Source organism: Giraffa tippelskirchi, chromosome 11 (genome assembly GCF_054371585.1).
Source record: "Giraffa tippelskirchi isolate mGirTip1 chromosome 11, T2T-mGirTip1v1.2.pri, whole genome shotgun sequence".
Lineage (NCBI taxonomy): Eukaryota > Metazoa > Chordata > Mammalia > Artiodactyla > Giraffidae > Giraffa > Giraffa tippelskirchi.
In genome coordinates this window covers 35,571,808-35,591,494 of record NC_137285.1, presented here as the reverse complement: position 1 = coordinate 35,591,494, position 19,687 = coordinate 35,571,808, and the positions used below count along the sequence as shown (strand labels likewise).

The 19,687-nt window shown below is 35.9% G+C and overlaps 1 protein-coding gene across 4 annotated transcripts in view; it reads right to left on the bottom strand.

Annotated features, from left to right (window-relative positions):
* Window positions 1-19,687, bottom strand: part of AFG2A (AAA ATPase AFG2A) — a 328,990-nt gene that overhangs the window by 187,069 nt on the left and 122,234 nt on the right. The window contains exon 15 of one of the 4 annotated variants that reach the window (XM_081544861.1): window positions 13,906-14,387. The exons of the other annotated variants lie outside the window; for them this stretch is intronic. Within the exon in view, the coding sequence (XP_081400987.1) occupies window positions 14,382-14,387 (6 nt within the window). The 3' untranslated portion in view covers window positions 13,906-14,381. Of the gene's footprint in view, window positions 1-13,905; window positions 14,388-19,687 lie in introns of those variants that run through there. 4 annotated transcript variants of the gene reach the window in all.

The following is a 19,687-nucleotide window of genomic DNA, read 5'->3' as shown; positions in this document are numbered from 1 at the left end:
ATACTTATCCCAGATCATATCTAGCTCTTTCTTATCAGCATATCTTACAGAAATAATTACCTAATTATGTCAACAATACCCTGTGTGCTAAGTTGCTTCAGTAGTGTCCAACTCTCTGTGACGCTATGTACTGTAGCCCACCAGGCTCCAATGTTCATGGGATTCTACAGGCAAGAATACTAGAGTGGGTTGGCATGCCCTGCTCTAGGGGATCTTCCAGACCAGGGATTGAACCTGCATCTCTTATGTCTCCTGCACTGGTAGGCAGGTTCTTTACCACTAGCGCCACCTGAGAAGCCCATAAATAATATCCCAGACACTAAAACAAGTAAGTTTTGAGCATACAGAATGGAAATAAAGGTGATGTGCAGGCATGAGTGAGGCAACAAAACAATGAAAAACAAACAAACAAACAAAATAACTAAGAAAATGAGAGAGTACACTGGTCCCTGGGTCAGAAATGAAAACTATGGGATGATAGTATCCCTGAGAGTGAGTGACAAAGCCAGTTTAAAAAAGTTGGATTTGCCCCCTAAAAAGTTTTGTAAACAATCACCCTGGAATATACTCATGTTTTAAGAATTAGGAGGAAAAAGTTCATTATGCTCCAAGGGGATACAAAAAGGCCTTTGGGATTTGACTCAATTAAAATAGTCTATTTAGATAAGAAGGTTACAGAACAAAGTATCTTAATTTGACAGCAGTAACAATTCTCATTCACCAAGACTTACTCTTGCCTGAGAAACATGTTAAGGTCCTATATATGATGACAGCACACACACAATAAGAAAAATAGTGTAAACTGAAAGGATGGTTAATACTAATTATCTGTTTTAGTCATAAATACTGATGGATAAAAGATCACCAGCATACCATAGTCCTTTGATCATAATTATCCCTTAATCATTACTGTCTTTTTTTGTTTTCAGTTTCTCAGCTATGGCAAGATAGAAAATGTCAGAAAAGTTACAAGCAGAACTTTAAATATGAGAATTGTGTTAATGACTCACTGTAGAAATTCAAATGTAATGAACTATTTCCTCAACAGGAGTGATTAACTCCCAGGGATCCATTCACATTCCCTTGACCAGTACTTGCAACAATTAAGACACAACTGAAATGGCTGGTCAGGGTTGATGATAAATTATGTGAGTTTAGAAAACAACTGGTCACTACAATGAAATAGCCCATAATTATGGCCTCATTAACACAATACTATCTAAACTGAACCTTTACTTTTGTAATCTGGTCTAAAGCTCTCTCTCTAATCCCCAGCATGTCTAGCTCATCGATTAATTCCACAGAAAATGTTAAGATATCCAAGAATAAACAAGTTGCAAAATGAAAGCCAAACTGGGAGTGAAGATAGCTCCATCCTGCACACTACTCTATTTCATCTTAATTTTTTAAGTCTAAGAAGAGAAATGGTAAAAAGACAATAAAAGACTGTTGTTGTTCAGTCACTCATTCGTTTCCGACTGTTTGTGACCCCATGGACTTCAGCACGCCAGGCGTCCCCGTCCTTCACCATCTCCCAGAGCTTGCTCAAACTCATCTCCATCGAGTCGGTGCTACCATTCAACCATCTCATCCTCTGTCATCCCCTTCTCCTCCTGCCTTTAATCTTTCCCAGCATCAGGGTCTTTTCTAATGAATGGGCTCTTCGCATCAGGTGGCCAAAGTACTGGAGCTTCAGTTTCAGCATCAGACCTTCCAATGAACATTCAGGATTGATTTCCTTTAGTATTGACTGGTTTGATCTCCTTGCTGTCCAAGGCAGTCTTCAAGAGTCCTCTTCAACACCACAGTCCAAAGGCATCAATTCTTCAGAGCTCAATCTTTTTTTACTGTCCAGCTCTCACATCTGTACATGACTACTGGAAAAACTATAGCTTGGACTACATACACCTTTGTCAGCAAAGTAATGTCTCTGCTTTTTAATACGCTGTCTAGGTTTGTCATAGCTTTTCTTTCAAGGAGCAAGTATCCTTTAATTTCACGGTGGCCGTCACCATCTGCAGTGATTTTGGAGCCCAAGAAAATAGTCTGTCACAGTTTACATTGTTTCTGCATCTATTTGCCCTGAACTGATAGGACCTGATGACATGATCTTAGTTTTTTGAATGTACTTAGTTGAACTTGAGTACAACTAAAGTTTTAAGCCTGCTTTTTCACTCTCTTCTTACACTTTCATCAAGAGGCTCTTTAGTTCCTCTTCACTTTCTGTCAAAATAGTGTGTCATCTGCGTATCTGAGGTTATTGATATTTTTCCTGGCAATCGTGATTCCAGCTTGTGCTTCATCCAACCCTGCATTTTGCATGTTGTACTCTGCATATAAGTTAAAAAAGCAGGATGACAACATACAGCCTTGATGTAGTCCTTTCCCAGTTTGGAACCAGTCCATTGTTCCATGTCTGGTTCTGCTGCTTCTTGACTTGCATACACATTTGCAGGAGGCAGGTGAGGTGGTCTGGTATTCCCATCTCTTTAAGAATTTTTCACAGTTTGCTATAACCTACATAGTCAAAGGCTGTAGTGTAGTAGATGAAGCAGTAGTTGTTCAGAGGCTCAGTTGTGTCTGACTGTTTGCAATACCATGGACTGTAGCATGCCAGGCTTCCCTGTCCTTCACCATCTCCTGGAGCTTACTCAGACTAATGTCCATTGAGTCGGTGATGCCATCCAACCATCTCATCCTCTGTAGTCCCCTTCTCCTCCTGCCTTCAACCTTTCCCAGCATCAGAGTCTTTTCTGATGAGTCAGCTCTTCAAATCAGGTGGCCAAAGTATTGGAGCTTCAGCTTCAGCATCAGTCCTTCCAATGAATATTCAGGATTGATTTCCTTTCGGATTAACTGGTTTGATCTTCTTGCAGTCCAAGGGGCTCTCAAGAGTCTTCTCCAACACCACAGTTCAAAAGCATCAATTCTTCTATACTCAGCTTTCTTTATGGTCCAACTCTCACATCCATATATGACTACTGGAAAACCCATAGCTTTGACTACATGGATCTTTGTTGGCAAAGTAATGTCTCTGCTTTATAATATGCTGTTTAGGTTTGCCATAGCTTTTCATCCAAGGAGCAAGTGTCTTTTAATTTCATGGCTGCAGTCACCATCTGCAGTGATTTTGGAGCTCAAGAAAATAAAGTCTGTCACTGTTTCCACTGTTTCCCCATCTATTTGCCATGAAGAGATAGGACCAGATGCCATGATCTTCGTTTTTTGAATGTTTGAGTTTTAAGCCAGTTTTTTTACTCTCCTCTTTCACTTTCATCTAGAGGGTCTTCAGCTCCTCTTCAATTTCTGCCATAGGGTGGTGTCATCTGCCTATCTGAAGGTACTGATGTTTCCCTTGGCAATCTTGATTTCAGCTTGTGCTTTACCCAGTCCAGCATTCTGCATGATGTACTCTCCATATAAGTTAAATAAGCAGGGTGACAATATACAGCCTTGACGTACTCCTTTCCCAATTTGAAACCAGTCCATTATTCTATGTCTGGTTCTGTTGCTTCCTGACCTGTGTACAGGTTTCTCAGGAAGCAGATAAGGTGGTCTGGCATTCCCAACTCTTTAAGAATTTTCCTCGGTTTGTTGTCAAAGGCTTTAGCGTAGTCAATGAAGTAGAGGTAGATGTTCTTCTGGAATTCTCTTGCTTTTTGTATGATACAATGGATGTTGGGAACTTGATCTCTGGTTCCTTTGCCTTTTCTAAACCCAGCTTGTACATCCTGTTGAAGCCTAGCTTGAAGGATTTTCAGCATTATTTTGCTAGCACATGAAATGAGTGCAACTAATTATTATCTTCTCTCTCTCCTGAAGCCAGGATTATGATACTTAGTCTCCTCATAAACAAGAGTTAAGAAACAGAAATAGATGGAATGAAATGGTAGAAAAAATAACCTATCCAAATAATGCAAGAAACTTGATCACACCTAGGATTATCTTCTAACTTTCAGCACTAAATTAGTCAATTATAACTCTTCATAAATAGTTCCTTCTTTCTAAGATACTCTATCTGAATTTTTGCTTTAAACTTCTTTAAGCAAAATCCTATATTGTTGGAGAAAGCTTCAACTATATCTAATTTTAAAATTATAGAGCTGTATTTTTCCCAACAAAAAGAAAACCTAAGTTATCAGCACCTAAAAATATCAAACACAAAATTAAAAAACCATCTCTTTAAAAAGTGACAGCAATATAAGAGAATTCTCGAGAAACAAAAAGAAAAATACAAATTTACAGAGGTAAGCTAATGAAAAATAGCTAACTCTAGAGCAGGCATTTGCCTTGAGTGCATCTGAGGATTCCTTGTAGTCCAGAAATTAATGACTCCCATGTATCTGTGAAGGTTTAAAAAGAACAACAACAAAAAAAATCAAGGGCCTTGCCTTCGAGGATGGTTGAATCAGAGAGAGTACAAAAAGAAGTTAGTCCCAAATGGACATTGTAAATAGGTCAACACTGCCTAACCCAGGCTACAGGGGGAGACTCTAGGATATGGCATCATAGCCTTAGGCAAAAGAGAAATAAAGAAAAAAGACTCTCCAAAGAACTGATAATCATGAGTCTTAATAAGACTACACACATAGCCCCCAAACTTGAAACTAAAAATTTAGTTTAAACTGGACCTGGACACCCCAGTAGCTATAAACACACTTAGTATGCACAACTTGGCATCTAAATACTGTTCTCCATCAAAAGGAATCAGTTCCTCTTGAAGAAGTGGCAGATTTCAGGATTATTAGTCCAGAACACATTTTGCCAGAAAGAACATACAAAAGAATGATGGCGATAAAACAAAAGAGTATGGGAGTGGAAGGTGATCCAAGTGGCCTAAATTGGGACAATTTGAACATCAAGATAAATACTGGTAAAAAATCAAAAAGTGAATAAAGTCCTAAGTACACAGTGATAAAAACAAGGAAAAAGGGAACATTCTTCCTTATAGTAGAAAGCCAATCAATAGAGACAGAAAATTCCACTTTATAACAAATGTGTATAAGTACAAAATAATTCTTGGAGAAGGTTATTCTTTGAAGTACTGTTGAAAAAGAAAGTAAAAGTGTTAGTCGTTTGCGACCCCATGGACTGTAGCTCACCAAGCTTCTCTGTCTATGGAATTTTCCAGGCAAGAATACTAGAGTGGGTTGCCATTTCCTTCTCCAGGGGAACTGTTAGTTATGGTAAAAGACTGGCAACAGCCTAAATGTCCATCAGTAGGGGACTATTTGTATGTAATTGTGTCTGTGTATTTGCAAAAGCATAGGAAAATAACCATAGACTGATAAGGAAAGATCTCCAAGATACAAAGCTAAAAGAAAAAAGCAAAGGACTGAACAGTATGCATTTTTCTACATTTCGTGTATTTGTGGGAGACATATCTACTTATGCTTTATTGACTATGCTAAAGCCTTTGACTGTGTGGATCACAACAAACTGTGAAAAATTCTTCAAGAAATGGGAATACCAGACTACTTTACTGTCTGGTAGCTCAGACGGTAAAGCATCTGCTGACAATGTGGGAGACCCAGGTTTGATCCCTGGGTCAGGAAGATCCTCTGGAGAAGGAAATGGCAACCCACTCCAGTACTCTTGTCTGGAAAATCCCATGGACGGAGGAGCGTAGGGGTCTACAGTTCATAGGGTCGCAAAAAGTTGGACGCGACTTTACTTTGGACTTCCTGGTGGCTCAGATGGTAAAGCATCTGCCTACAATGTGGGAGACCCAGGTTCAATCCCTGGGTCAGGAAGATCTCCTGGAGAAGGAAAATGGTGGGCTATAGTCCATGGGGTCGCAAAGAGTCAGACACGACTGAGCAACTTCAGTTTCTTTCTTTCTTTCCCTATCTCCTGAGAATTATGTATGCAGGTCAAGAAGCAACAGTTAGAACCAGACAACGAACAATGGAGTGGTTTCAAATTGGGAAAGGCGTATGTCAAGACTGTATAGAGTCACCCTGTTTATTTAACTTATATGCAGAGTACATCATGTGAAATGCCGGGCTAGATGAAGCACAAGCTGGAATCAAGATTGCCGGGAGAAATATCAATAACCTCAGATATGCAGATGACACCATCTTTATGGCAGAAAGTGAAGAGGAACTAAAGAGCCTCTAAAAGAGGAGAGTGAAAAAGCTGGCTTAAAATCCAACATTCAAAAAACGAAGATCACGGCACCTGGTCCCATCACTTCATGGCAAATAGATTGGGAAACAGTGAAAACAGTGAGAAAATACTTTCTTGGGCTCCAAAATCACTGCAGATGGTGACTGCAGCCATGAAATTAAAAGTCACTTGTTCCCTGGATGAAAAGCTATGACAAACCTAGACAGAATATTAAAAACCAAAGACATTACTTTGCTGACAAAGGTCCATATAGTTAAAACTATGGTTTTTCCAGTAGTCATGTGCAGATGTGAAAGTTGGACCATAAAGAAAGCTCAGTGTAGACTTTATGCTTTTGAACTGTGGTGTTGGAGAAGACTCTCGAGAGTCCCTTGGACTACAAGAAGATCCAACCAGTCCATCCTAAAGGAAATCAGTCCTGAATATTCATTGGAAGGACTGATGCTGAAGCTGAAACTCTAATATTTTGACTACTGGATGTGAAGAATTGACTCATCAGAAAAGACCCTGATGCTGGGAAAGATTGAAGTCAGGTGGAGAGGGGAGTACAGAGGATGAGATGGTTGGATGGCATCACCAATTTGATGGACATGAGTTTGAGCACGCTCCGGGAGTTGGTGATGGATGGGGAAGCCTGACATAGTGCAGTCAATGAGGTCGCAAAGAGTCGCACACGACTGAGTGACTGAATTGACCTGAACTGTGGGAGACATGGGTGTAAGAAGCAAAATATATGCATATTTGCTTGCATTAAAAACAGCATTGGAAGAAGAAAGAGACTAATAAAAATGAGGTGAGGAAGACACAATTGGGATACAGAGGCAGGAGCAAGATATCAGCATACAGGTCTTTCTAAACACTTTAGATCTTTTAGATCTATATTACAGGATATCAAAATATCATCTAAAATAGTCTTTAAGGTGAAAGAGTAACTCAAATATACATAGAATACAGGATAAGAAGATATTTATTACTTTGCTTTCTGTTATCAGTGAAACACTTTATTTTATACATTACAATCTTGAAGAAATCATCAAATGTCATTTTTCACCTCTAACTGAGATACCATTTTTTCTCTATGCTAACTTCACAGCTCTGGCTGGTCCCTTAATTTAAAGAAACAAAACAAAACCAAAATCCTATGAACAGTTTTGGTGGTGATAGAATGCAGATCTCCTGCATATCTTCATGAAAGAGACAACATCTTAAACATGAAACAAAGGCAAGTGACCTGATGTGATTTGTAACTCAATTTGCATTTTTTTCACCCTCTACAGTAAGCATAACTTTCATAAAATGTATTCAGTTAATGGAGCATGGGAAGTATGGCAAACAATACAACTACTTAAAAACAAGATCAACTGTAGTTTTTTACATATTGTGGCATTAAGAAGATCACTTACATTTAGTCCCCAGTGTATGTTGGCGACATACAATGGATGGAATATTATTAAATCTCTTAAGAGGCTATATGCTCTTCTCTATGTAGTACTGCCACAAACCTCTACAGCTGTAATAGGAATGCCCTGGAAACAGGCCAGGTTTCAAAAACCTAGATCTCTGGGAGGCAATACAAATACTTTTTGTCAGTCTCTAACTTCCCTACCACTAAGTTACTAGGTGTGTTTGTGTTTATACGTGTGTGGTTTACATATACTTCCTACTACTGCAACTTACTGTGATTTAGTAGATAATGATAAAAATGAATGGAGGTACAATAGCTACACAGGTGGAATGAACAAGGAAATGCCTACTTCTTACACTGCAAGCAACAATCAATTAGGTAAAGACTGGACAATTCTTTTAATTCATCTGAGAAAAGTTTAGGGTCAGTACAAATTAGCAAACATCCATGTGACAAGTATAAAATAACCACATGACTTCCAGATGTGTTAACTGAGGCTTAGACATTAAATAAATTACCCACAGTCTCAACTATGAAGTAAATTCAAAGCTTTAGGCTGCTGAATATTCTAAGAGAATTAATTTTACATATTATTATTTTTTTAATCAAATGATTTAAGCATCAATACAGAAAAAATTCTTTACAATCTCATCTCCTACAAAGTAGAAGTTTCTTTTTATATTTGTGAAGGTAAAAAGTTACACAAAATTTCTCACCTTTCTATGATAAGATTTTCATTCCTCTGTATCATGAGATCACCATATTGTCTCCATGAACATTTTTCAAAGAATGTTTATATTTACCATGTCCATAAGTCCCCAAATCAACATCTAAACTCTGTTTTCTCTCTTCTTAGTAATTCAAACAAATCAAACGAAATCTCCCTATAAAACATTCTAAGTATCAGTGTGGTTCTTCATTTCGGAAAATTGCCATCAGGATAAAAATTCATGCTTGAGAGCAAGATTTTTCTACCTCAACATGACTGACTTTTCAGCTAGATAATATTTGTTATGGAAACTCCCTTGTACATTATAGGATGTTCAGCAGCAGCCCTGCTCTCTATCTACTGGATGTCAATATCATCACTCTACTTGCAACAACCAAAAATGTCTTCGGACATTGTCAAATGTCCAAGGGGTGGGGTGAGTAGGGATCACCAGGTTGAGATTCACTGCTAGAGAAGATTACAAAATCCCCATTATTAAAAATTTTAGAGGAAAAGAATAGATAATCAGCTTCTGGATAGCTCAGACATTGATACAGAATCTGGTACTAATAGTTTCTGTTTGGTTTACAGCATCTTTTGAAGTTTTTCTTCTTGTTTGTTTCTATAAATCTCTCCCTCTAAACTTTCTTATAGAGTCAAAATTCTTAAAATTTAAAAAATAAGAGAAATGTACTGAAAATAGTCTTGAATTACTAGTGTACCCATAACTGTAAGGGCTCATGTTTTTCTTCTTAACTTTGACAAAGATGACAAAATGTCAACCTTCCGAATCAGGCTCAAAGCGGGGGTTGTGAGGAGATATATATGGAAACTAAAAATGAAATACAGGTAATTAGCAATTTAATTACTGACACTCCTGTTTGATTATTCAGCATAATCACTCTCCTCAAAGGCTGAACTAGTGAGGATTTTGCAAGCTATTAAAAACTGTTATAGCTTGATTTATTTTTAACTGGATATGAGGCTGCAGCATACTAAAGGCTATTACTAATGCAGGGGGATGTTTTAATCCCTGTAGAGATTGTCTGGGTAAGTGAGCAAAGACTCTAGCTGACAGTACAGATAATACAATTCAGTTCCAGGCCAAAGCACTGTATTTGTTTTTGTTGTTTTTCTCCTATCCTATCAGCAGCCTGTCTCCATGGATTTGTCTGGGAAAATGATAAACAGTAAAGCAAGTGACCCTCTTCATCCCTCTAAATCATCCTCCCAGCAAAGATCCCAAGCAAAGCTTTTGGAAGGACTATCATTTTTAAATGTACATGTATAGTAGATTACTTAAAACCAATAAAAACACAAGAAAACGCACATACAGAGAGATAAGTATATAGTGCCTTCATTCTTTGAAGTTCAAAACACATCAGAGAAAAAAGCCAATGAAGACCATCAAATATTTGTAAATACATGACACAGGAAATACAAATATGTGAATGACTCCCCACTAGCTCCTGATAACTAAATTACAGTAGATTAGTTGCAAACCAAACCTGATTACTAATGGCCATCTATGTACATGTATTTAAAAAATTCTAACATTCAAATTATCTTCTAAATCAAGGAAATAATAATCTAAAGATACTATATAGATATTAACTTCATCAAAAGTAAATGGCAAATTCATTCTGCAAAATTAAAATATCAAGAAAATAAAGCACATGGAAATATTTAACCAGAATTTCTGTGCCCCAGGGACACTTTTGAAGACTCTTAAAAACACTGGTACCAGAAGAAAAAATGTTAATGCTTCGGAATCAGATAAAGAAGAATACAAACAAATTTACTATTCTGTATTTAAGTTTCTATCTTTGTACTTGCAGCCAACTGTTTACACAAAATGATTCCTTACTACTATTTCTCTGATGGGAAAGAAACTGAGATCTGAATGATGGAAATAATGAAGTTTCATATGACTTAACTGATAAATAGACAAATATGAAATACAAAAAAAAAATCCTTAAATCAAGAATTATCTTGAGCAGTATTACTGTCTGATATGGAAAGAACGAATTTGACAGACTCAAACAAAAACCTCAAGAGGACTGCCTCCATACCTGAATTTTAATTTCAATGAACTGAGGAACACAGAAAACAAACAGAAATTGACAATTTAGCTCATCAATTTTTTTTGGTTTTTCTTTACCTCCTTATTTGTCTTTAGGAGGACTCTATGGTTTCTCTTTGGCATTTATACAAAATAACTAAAAAAAAAAAATAATTAAGCTGTCTTTTAAAATAATATTTTCTAAACCAAGGAGAAGGATGATCCATCCAAAGGGAGGTTTTAAATAATTCTGGAGCCCAGAGCTCTAAATTCATACAATCATTCAGCCATATACTCATTCAACAGATACTAGTTTAAGGCAATCCTTGGTATTAATAAATAGTATCCATAAGGTCCTCTATCATTGCAATCATTATTAGTATAATAAGAATTAACATTTAAATAATGTTTAAATGTCTCATATTTGGTTCAATGGCTCAATGGGTAAAGAATCTGCCTGCCAATGCAGGAGACACAGAAGACTTGGGTTCAAGCCCTGGGTCAGGAAAATCCCCTCGAGAAGGAAATGGCAACCCATTCCAGTATTCTTGCCTGGGAAATCCCATGGACAGAGGAACCTGGCAGGCTACGGTCCATGGGGTCACAAAGAATCAGACATGACTAAGCAACTAAGTGCACACTCATACACACATTAATGTTTAAATACATACAAAATAATTTCACTACACTATTATAATTAACCTTTCACTCTTTTTTGGTTTTATGATCTACTCTACAAGGGGAAAAGTTAAATTTGTGATGAAAAAGAGGCAGAAATGGGAGGCAGCTCTAAGGAGTCATTTGAAAGTTAGAGAATTAAATATAGTATTAAAACCTAAATTTCCCAAATTTTCAAGACTAAGATTCTTTTCCATATGCCACCACAAGATTTGAATGTATAACCATTATCAGAAATACTAATTTCTCCACTTCCCTTTGATTTCTCAGCCTTTCATCAAGTAAAAAGTTTAATAAGCCCTTTCAGTGTAAAATCTGAGAGCTATTTGAGAATGTAGATGTCTATGTTACAAGATAACATCAAATTTTATACTAAACCAGATTACAAGGGTTCATAGGTCATATACCCTCAAGTCTCAGTGAAAACAATACATTATTTCTTATGCTTTAAAAATGGAAAACTCACTAAATGAACTGAAGTATTTATTTTTAAAACAACTAAACATCTGAATTTAGTAAAAGTAGAAGTGAATTTTATATAAAGGGCTACAGAATTATGTTATCTCAATGTCTTGGTAATTCCAGTTAATGATATGAACAATATACACTACAGTCATAAAAAGTACCATATAACATCCCACTTTCTTCAGCCTTCAGTTTATATAATAAAGATGTCTTTGGTCAATGTTCTTATACACAGTACTTTCAATTAAAAACTTTTGAAATATTAAATATTTTAAATAAAGTATTTTGAAATCATACTGTGATCATGTGCATGTGTATATGTGGCTATATAATGCCTAGTATGCTAATGAGATGAGAGAGGTAAAATGGAAGAATATATGTCAGCTGAAAATTGGAAAGCAATGGCTTTAATTTTAAAATGAAAGACAAGGAGGCATTTATTTCCTCCATGCACCACTCCCTGAAATTAGGAAACCATTTCCTTTCATGGAACACCCTTTCCAGGTTATTTAGAAGCATATTGTGTTATGAAAACTTGAATTTTAAAAGTATAGAGTGCAAATGTACAAAATGTAAAATTTTTAAATGAAGTATCAACATTCGGAAGGTACATCATGATAATATAGGAGAAACTGACATGCTATAGGATAAAGAATAAGGTATTCAGAGACAGAAAGCCCTGCCGTACAATACTGCCTTTATTATTTATTAGTTCTTGAACCATGGCAAGCTATTAATCTCCCTGAACATCAATTTTCTCATCTCCATAAAGTAAACAGAAATACTACTTTACAGGGTCATTAGAATTACAGATGCTGTTGCCTGCTCAATTAATCGTATTTCTGGATTTTTCTGATTCCCTTCATATATTCACTTTTTATTTTAATTTTTACCTTAAAAATAATACCAAGAAAAAATCCTACAATGAAATGCTTAAAAGTATTTATTCATATTTATATAGGTAGATTTACCTATAGTATTCCATATACACATTATACTTTTATCTGGAATACACTTTTACGTCTTTGTTTTCCATGAAGAAAATCCTCACTGCTTATGAGAACATTTGGCTTTTCTCACTGTCTGAAGGAATACAGGTTCAGGTCACAAAAGTGAATGTGAAATACCAACTCATGGAAACTTGGCTTCAGAATACCGCTCTCCTTACTAATTTTGCAAACTATGCAGGCAGAGTAATCAACTATCAGCAAAACATACTTACAAATGTAACTAAGAGAAAAAGAAGTTTTATGAGAAATTATTCTTATTATTTTAACAGTAATTAAACATGCAACCACATTACTTCCTCAAGGTTATCAGAACAGTTAACATAAGTTTTAATTGTGCACATAAGTGTGCACTTTTCTTTTCAATAAATAATTTTACTCAATTACACAAAACTTTTACTCAACAGTTATCTAACTTTTAAAGAATATATAAAACAAAAAGATACACAATTTAGCCCTGCAAATTTTTTTTAATTTCAATCAAAAAAATTATAGTGGACATGAAAACACTGATGCTTTCCAAGTAAGCTAATATAGCTATTAAGAAGAGTATGTAAGGCAGGTCTGTTTCATGCTAACTGCTTACTATGTCTTTCAGGTACTTGAATACATCAGTAAACAGAACAGAAATCCTCGCCTTTATGGAGTTAACTCTGGGACAAGAGGAGATAGACAGCAATAAACACTGTAAGTAAACTATATGGTAATAAATTGTGTGTGTGTGTGTGTGTGTGTGTGTGTGTGTAAACAACTGAGTAGCCTAGAAGAGAATCAGGAAAACCAGAGAAAAGGAATTGAAGTATCTATGGTATCATAACTGATAAGGCTATTGCCTAAGAGATGCAGTATTATTACTGCTTCAGAAATTAGATCTGTCTTATGAGTATTTCATAGCTCTAGTAACTCCTATCAGCTTTCTGCAACTGGTGTTATAATTAGTAATAAAAGTGAGAGTCAAACACGTTGTAGAACATTGGTTTTGCCTCTACATCACTTAGCACGTGACCTGGCACATAAAAGATGCTCAATAAGTATATATTGTATGACAATCCAAGCCATAAATAGTTTATCTGAACAGTTTTGGTCCCAAAATTTGTTCAGGGGTTTTCTTCAAGGGTCAGACAATAAATATTTTCAGACTGCCAGCCAAACAAGTAATGAGTGTGGCTGTGTTCCAATAAAACTTAATGTATAAAAAACATGCAATCAGCACAGGAGTTTTTCAATCTCTTCTTAGCTTATTCTATATCTAATTGGCTTAAGTCTTCAGTTAAAATTTCCTTCAAGAATAAAGGCAAATTATCACCTACTCGCAAATATTTACTTTTTCAATTATAATCAACTAACTCAAATAAACAAAACATAATTACAACAATAACAACAAATGCAAACTCCACTTCTCCCTCCCTGTTTTCTTTTGTCTTCTTTTCTCTTTTCCTTTCCCTCTCTCTTTTAAGTGAAAATTGGCGACTCACTCAAACTGGGACAGAAGGTACTACACTAGCTGATGTTATCCCATGGTTTTTGTGAGAGAGAACACACACACACACGCAGCACTACCAGTCATCATATGATGCAAATACCAGAGACTGAATTCAGGTAAATAAAGGCAAATGCAGAAGCTGCTCAAAGTATTAAATAAGCAAACAATTCAAAGACATTAAGTCTGATACAGAATTTAAGAATTAATTTAGTTAGTGGTTCAGAGTGTGAGTTTTGAAATTGTGTGAATTTGTTAAACTGTCAGCTCCAGCAAAGCAGGCAATTTACTTAAATCTTTTAAAGTAATAGTTTCCTCAACTATAAACTGGGGACAATAACAGCACCAACCTCATAAAGTCGCTGCACTCAATAAAATATCAGCCTTCCACTGGCCTTTGAAAGAGCACACCTACATTTTATCCAGAGGAGGAAATGAGTACATCATTAAGCCTGAAAATAAAGGATTAACAAAGAAGCACTCTTAAATCTCTTAAACTCAAAAGTATGCTAAAATGTGCTTAAAAATATAATTTTGCTTACCTGCCCCACACATTAACATTTAATATCCCTCACATGTCTACTTACATAAACTATACTACCTCTTGTTTTTATTAGATCATAACCCCTTCTTTGTACTTTAATACAAAAGAAGTTTGAGAATCAAGATTTCCAAAAGGTATGAGTATTATGATTGACTTATACATCTTTTCTCCTTACCAAAATATAATTAAATAAGTCTGTCATCAAACATGTAACCTCTGGACCATAAATTTTATTGGCATAAGAGATTAAAAGGTTACTGGAAGGTAAACACTATTACTTGATATGCAATATGATGACTGATCCAAAGCACTGATCTGATTCACTTGCACTGTCCCCTCCGGGAGACAAGAGTATAATCTAGCGTTTAAAAAAAATAAGAAAGGAAAAGTATAATTTCATAATTTTAGTTACACTTTATTACAATAAAAACTAGATTAAAAACTGTCCATGATACATGTGTAACAAGTTAACTGACTTTGGTATTTAATAACTTCTCTAAAACATTTATCGTTTGCCAAATTTTTGTTAAGAAAACCAAATTCTCTAATTGTCCCAGCACTAAAATTCTAACACCTACTTCTGCCCTCAAAGCTGGGTAGCAATGTCTGAAAGCAAAATCTGCTGAGGTAGTTCTGAGCTTACTGAGGCATTGACAAAGGAAGGTCTGCATAAATGGGTTATCAGAAGATAAATGCTAGGAAAAGAACCAGGATGTGTGAGGCTTTACCTCCAAAAAGTACTACTTACTGGGAAGAAATTGTTGCTGAAATAAAGTTGACCTTTCTCCCTTTGCATTTACAATTAAAACGTGTTTCCCGCCCCCACCAAATGTGTTTAATGGTCACATTTATTGAAATTCACTTTAAATTGTGTAAAATTCTCTATTTTTAGTTTTATAGACAGAAACATTTTGACCAACACATACAGTCTGATGATCATCAGTATACCCAAAATACAAACTACAAAATACATATAACCAAAATATAAACTTCCATCATTCCAGAAAGTTTCCTCATTGCCCTCTGTGGTCCATGGCGCTTCCCTCCAACTATCAAATCCAATTTTTGATCCTGTCATCCTGCCTTTTGCACACTGTCCCATGAATGGGACATTGTGTAGCCTGTCTGACTTCTTTTATCTAGCATGACAATTCTAAGATTTCATTCATCTTGTTGCACACATCAGTTTATGTCTTTTTATAGCTAAACAGTACTTCACTGTAGGAACATATCATAAGTTCTTTATCCATTCATCAGCTGATAGACATTTGGGGCTATTTGGGTGATTGCAAACAAAGCTGCTTTAAAAAGTTTAACTTATAGGTCTTCGTGTGGACAAATATTTTAATTTCTGTTGGACAAACAATTAGGATTAGAGTTGCTATACATATGATAAGGATATATTTAACTATATAAGAAATTTTTTATTAAAAAAAGACAAAGATCGATAACTTCACTAGAATAAGGATACTAAATGGATGGTATACCATAGTTCTTAAGAGAGAGAACACACTACTAATCCTGCAATTTCTCAAGTTAAGGAATACACTGTGTGTTAAGTCCCTTCAGTCATGTCTGACTCTTTGCGACCCCATGGACTGCAGTCCACCAGGCTCCTCTGTCCACGGGATTCTCCAGGCAAGAATACTGGAGTGGGTTGCCATTTCCTTCTCCAAAGCAATACACTGGTACTGGGTAAAATATAGATTGCTTACATTGAACTAGAATCACTTAGATAATATATGCAAATTACACAGCACATGCCTGCCACACAGTATATGCCTAATGACTGTTCTCGCTACACTGTTCAAATTCCCATTTTCTGAAGGTTCTCAACTCCCTCAAACCCAAACTTACATACCTGCAGTTAAACATAAATCACTGTTAAGTAAGCTATACAGAAGAAGAGACAAAAATTTCAACCACTATTTTTTTTTATTTACTTTTGGCTGGGCTGGGTTTTCGCTGCTGCGTGGGCTTTTCTTTAGTTGCAGCTAGTGGAGGCTCCTCTAGCTGTGGTGCACTGGCTTCTCATTGTGGCTTCTCCTGTTGGGGCGCATGGGCTCTAGGGCATGTGGGCTTCAGTAGTTGCATCACAAGGGCTCAGGAGTTGTGGGCAGCACATGGGCTCAGGAGTTCTGGCTCTCAGGCTCTAAAGCACAGGCTCAGTAGTTGTGGTGCATGAGCTTAACTGATCCATGGCACAAGGGATCTCCCTGGACCAGGGATTGAAGCCATGTCTCCTGCACTTGGCAGATGGGTTCTTTACCACTGAGCCACAGGGAAGCCTTCAACTACTTTTCAAAGCAAAACCAATTCTCCACTCATTCCTTTAAGCTGTTCATTTTTCAGCTGCAGAGGATAAGCCTCTAACAGCAGCAGATCCCAAGTAATATCCATTGTGTGTATATATATATATATACCACATCTTCTTTATTCATCCATTTATGGACACAGGTTATTTTCATATCTTGGCTGTTGTAAATAGTTTCATATCTTGAATAATATGAATACTGGGATGCATGCATCTTCTTGGAAATCGAGTTTGTGAGGATTTTTTAGGATATATATCCAGGAGTGGGATTGCTTGCTGGATCATACAGTAACTCTATTCTTAGATTTTTTTGAGGAATTTCTATATTGTTTTCCATAGTGACTACAATTTACATTCTAAAAATCGGTGTAAGGGTTCCCTTTTCTCCACATCCTCTCCAACATTTATTGTTTGTAAACTTTTTGATGATAGCCGTTTTGAAAAGTGTGAGATGATATCTCATTATGGTTTTTATTCACATTTCTCTAATAATTAGTAATGTTGAACATCTTTTCAAGTGTCTGTTAGCCATCTGTGTGTCTTCTTTGGAAAAATGTCTATTCAGGTCTTCTTCCCACTTTTTATTTGGGTTGTTTGTTTTTTTGATATTGAATTGTATGAGCTATTTATATTAAATTAAATAAGACAGAGATAAAGACTGTTATGATACCAGTTATAATTGTAATCTAAAAAACAATACAAATGAATTTATATAGCAAAGCAGCAACACATTCACATATACAGAAAACAAACCAGTGGTTACCAGTGGGGAAAGAGAAGAGGAGAGGGAGTATGTTTGTACAGGATTAAGAAATACAAACTCAGAAGAGTTCAGTTCAGTCACTCAGTCATGTCCGACTCTTTGTGACCCCATCGACTGCAGCATGCCAGGCTTCCCTGTCCATCACCAACTCCCAGAGCTTATTCAAACTCATGTTCATAGAGTTGGTGATGCCATCCAACAATCTCATCCTCTGTTATCCCCTTTTCCTCCCGCCTTCAATCTTTCCCAGCATCAGGATCTTTTCTAGTGAGTCAGCTCTTCACATCAGGTGGCCAAAGTATTGGAGTTTCAGCTTCAACATCAGTCCTTCCAATAAACACCCAGGACTGATCATTAGGATGGACTGGTTGGATCCTCTTGCAGTTCAAGGGACTCTCAAGAGTCTTCTCCAACACCTCAGTTCAAAAGCATCAATTCTTTGGCGCTCAGTTTTCTTTACAGTCCAACTCTCACATCCATACGTGACAACTGGAAAAACCATAGCTCTGACTAGTTGGACCTTTGTTGGCAAAGTAATATCTCTGCTTTTTAATATGCTTGTCTAGGTTGGTCATAGCTTTCCTTACAAGGAGCAAGCGTCTTTTAATTTCATGGCTGTAGTCACCATTTGCAGTGATTTTGGAGCCCCCAAAAATAAAGCCTATCACTGTTTCCATTGTTTCCCCACCTACTTTCCATGAAGTGATGGGACCGGATGCCATGACTGGATTAAGAAATACAAACTACTATGCACAAAATAGATAAACAACAAAAATATATTGTATAGTACTGAGGATTATAACCATTATATTCTGATAATTTTTAATGGAGGATAAATTGTAAAAATATTGTATCACTACACTGTACACCTGAAACTAACATAATACTTTAAATCAACTATACTCCAATTAATAGGTAAAATAAATGAATAAATTAAAATGCAATTGATGACTAAAATAAATGAAAGCAATACACCCTACATGCAGGAAACATTTCAGGTGAGCATCACCATCTGGTGTTCAAAAAGAGTAATTGCAGTATCAAATTTATTGTCAAATATAGAACACAGATGATAATAGAGACCAAAGTATGAGATCTAAAATCCATTTTTCAAATTTACTCTAATGCATACACCAATAATTATTGCATACAAAGTTTATGCTGTTCATGTTTTATAATACTTCAAAATTTACCTGTATTTCAAATTAGATGGCACATATCTTAAGAACTGAATTTTCTCATATGCCCCATCTGATACTTTTGCACACCACTTCCAAACAAACAAACACATACAGAAAATATAATGCCAGACCAAAATATGGAATATTACTGTTAACCCTCTATAAGCACTTTAAAAATAACCACCAAAGTAACTCTTCTATTTGACTTTAAAATAGTAAAAAAAATGGCTTCAGATTTAGTTCTTGGCTACACTTAACATTAGTTTCCAAGCAGGAGATTCTATAGGTATTAATAATCCAAGAGAAGATTTTTCAACTTTAAAAATGACTCAATTCTAAATAATCATAGTCAGACATTTCTGGTGTAACTCAGAATTATTTTTACATTAATAGAAGGTTTTAAACAGCATAGTAAATAGACCAAAATATTACAGGCTGAACAGACAATAATGAAAAGAGAAAATATGCAGCTCAACAAGTTTTCCTTTTTTAAAGAGTAATAAATTTTCAGGGAAGAAGTTAAGGTGTTTTTCAACTGTCAGCTAAGTTTTCTATTTCACAATAGTACCTTTAAGGCTGATTTATGGCTCCCCCCCCCATTTTCTGACAATCAAGTGGTTAAAAAGAAAAGTCACTTTTGCACCTGGATGATATTTGCTTACTTTATAACCTGTATAAAGAAAGGAACTTTTCAAAAACAAGAACATTTGAAAAGGTAATACCAAAAAAAAAAAAAAACTTAAAAAAAAAAGCATAAAACCTCAAAAACCAAAACAAAAACTCCAGAAATTTGTTTGGTAAATATCTACCTTTAATGCAGCATTTGGAATCTCTATTACTATCTATTTCTGTGTCACAAAATAAAAGAAATGAGCACCTTAAAGATATATCATGGATTGTGTAGTACATCTTTGACAGGTACAGAAATAGAGGTCCAGAGAGGCTAAATA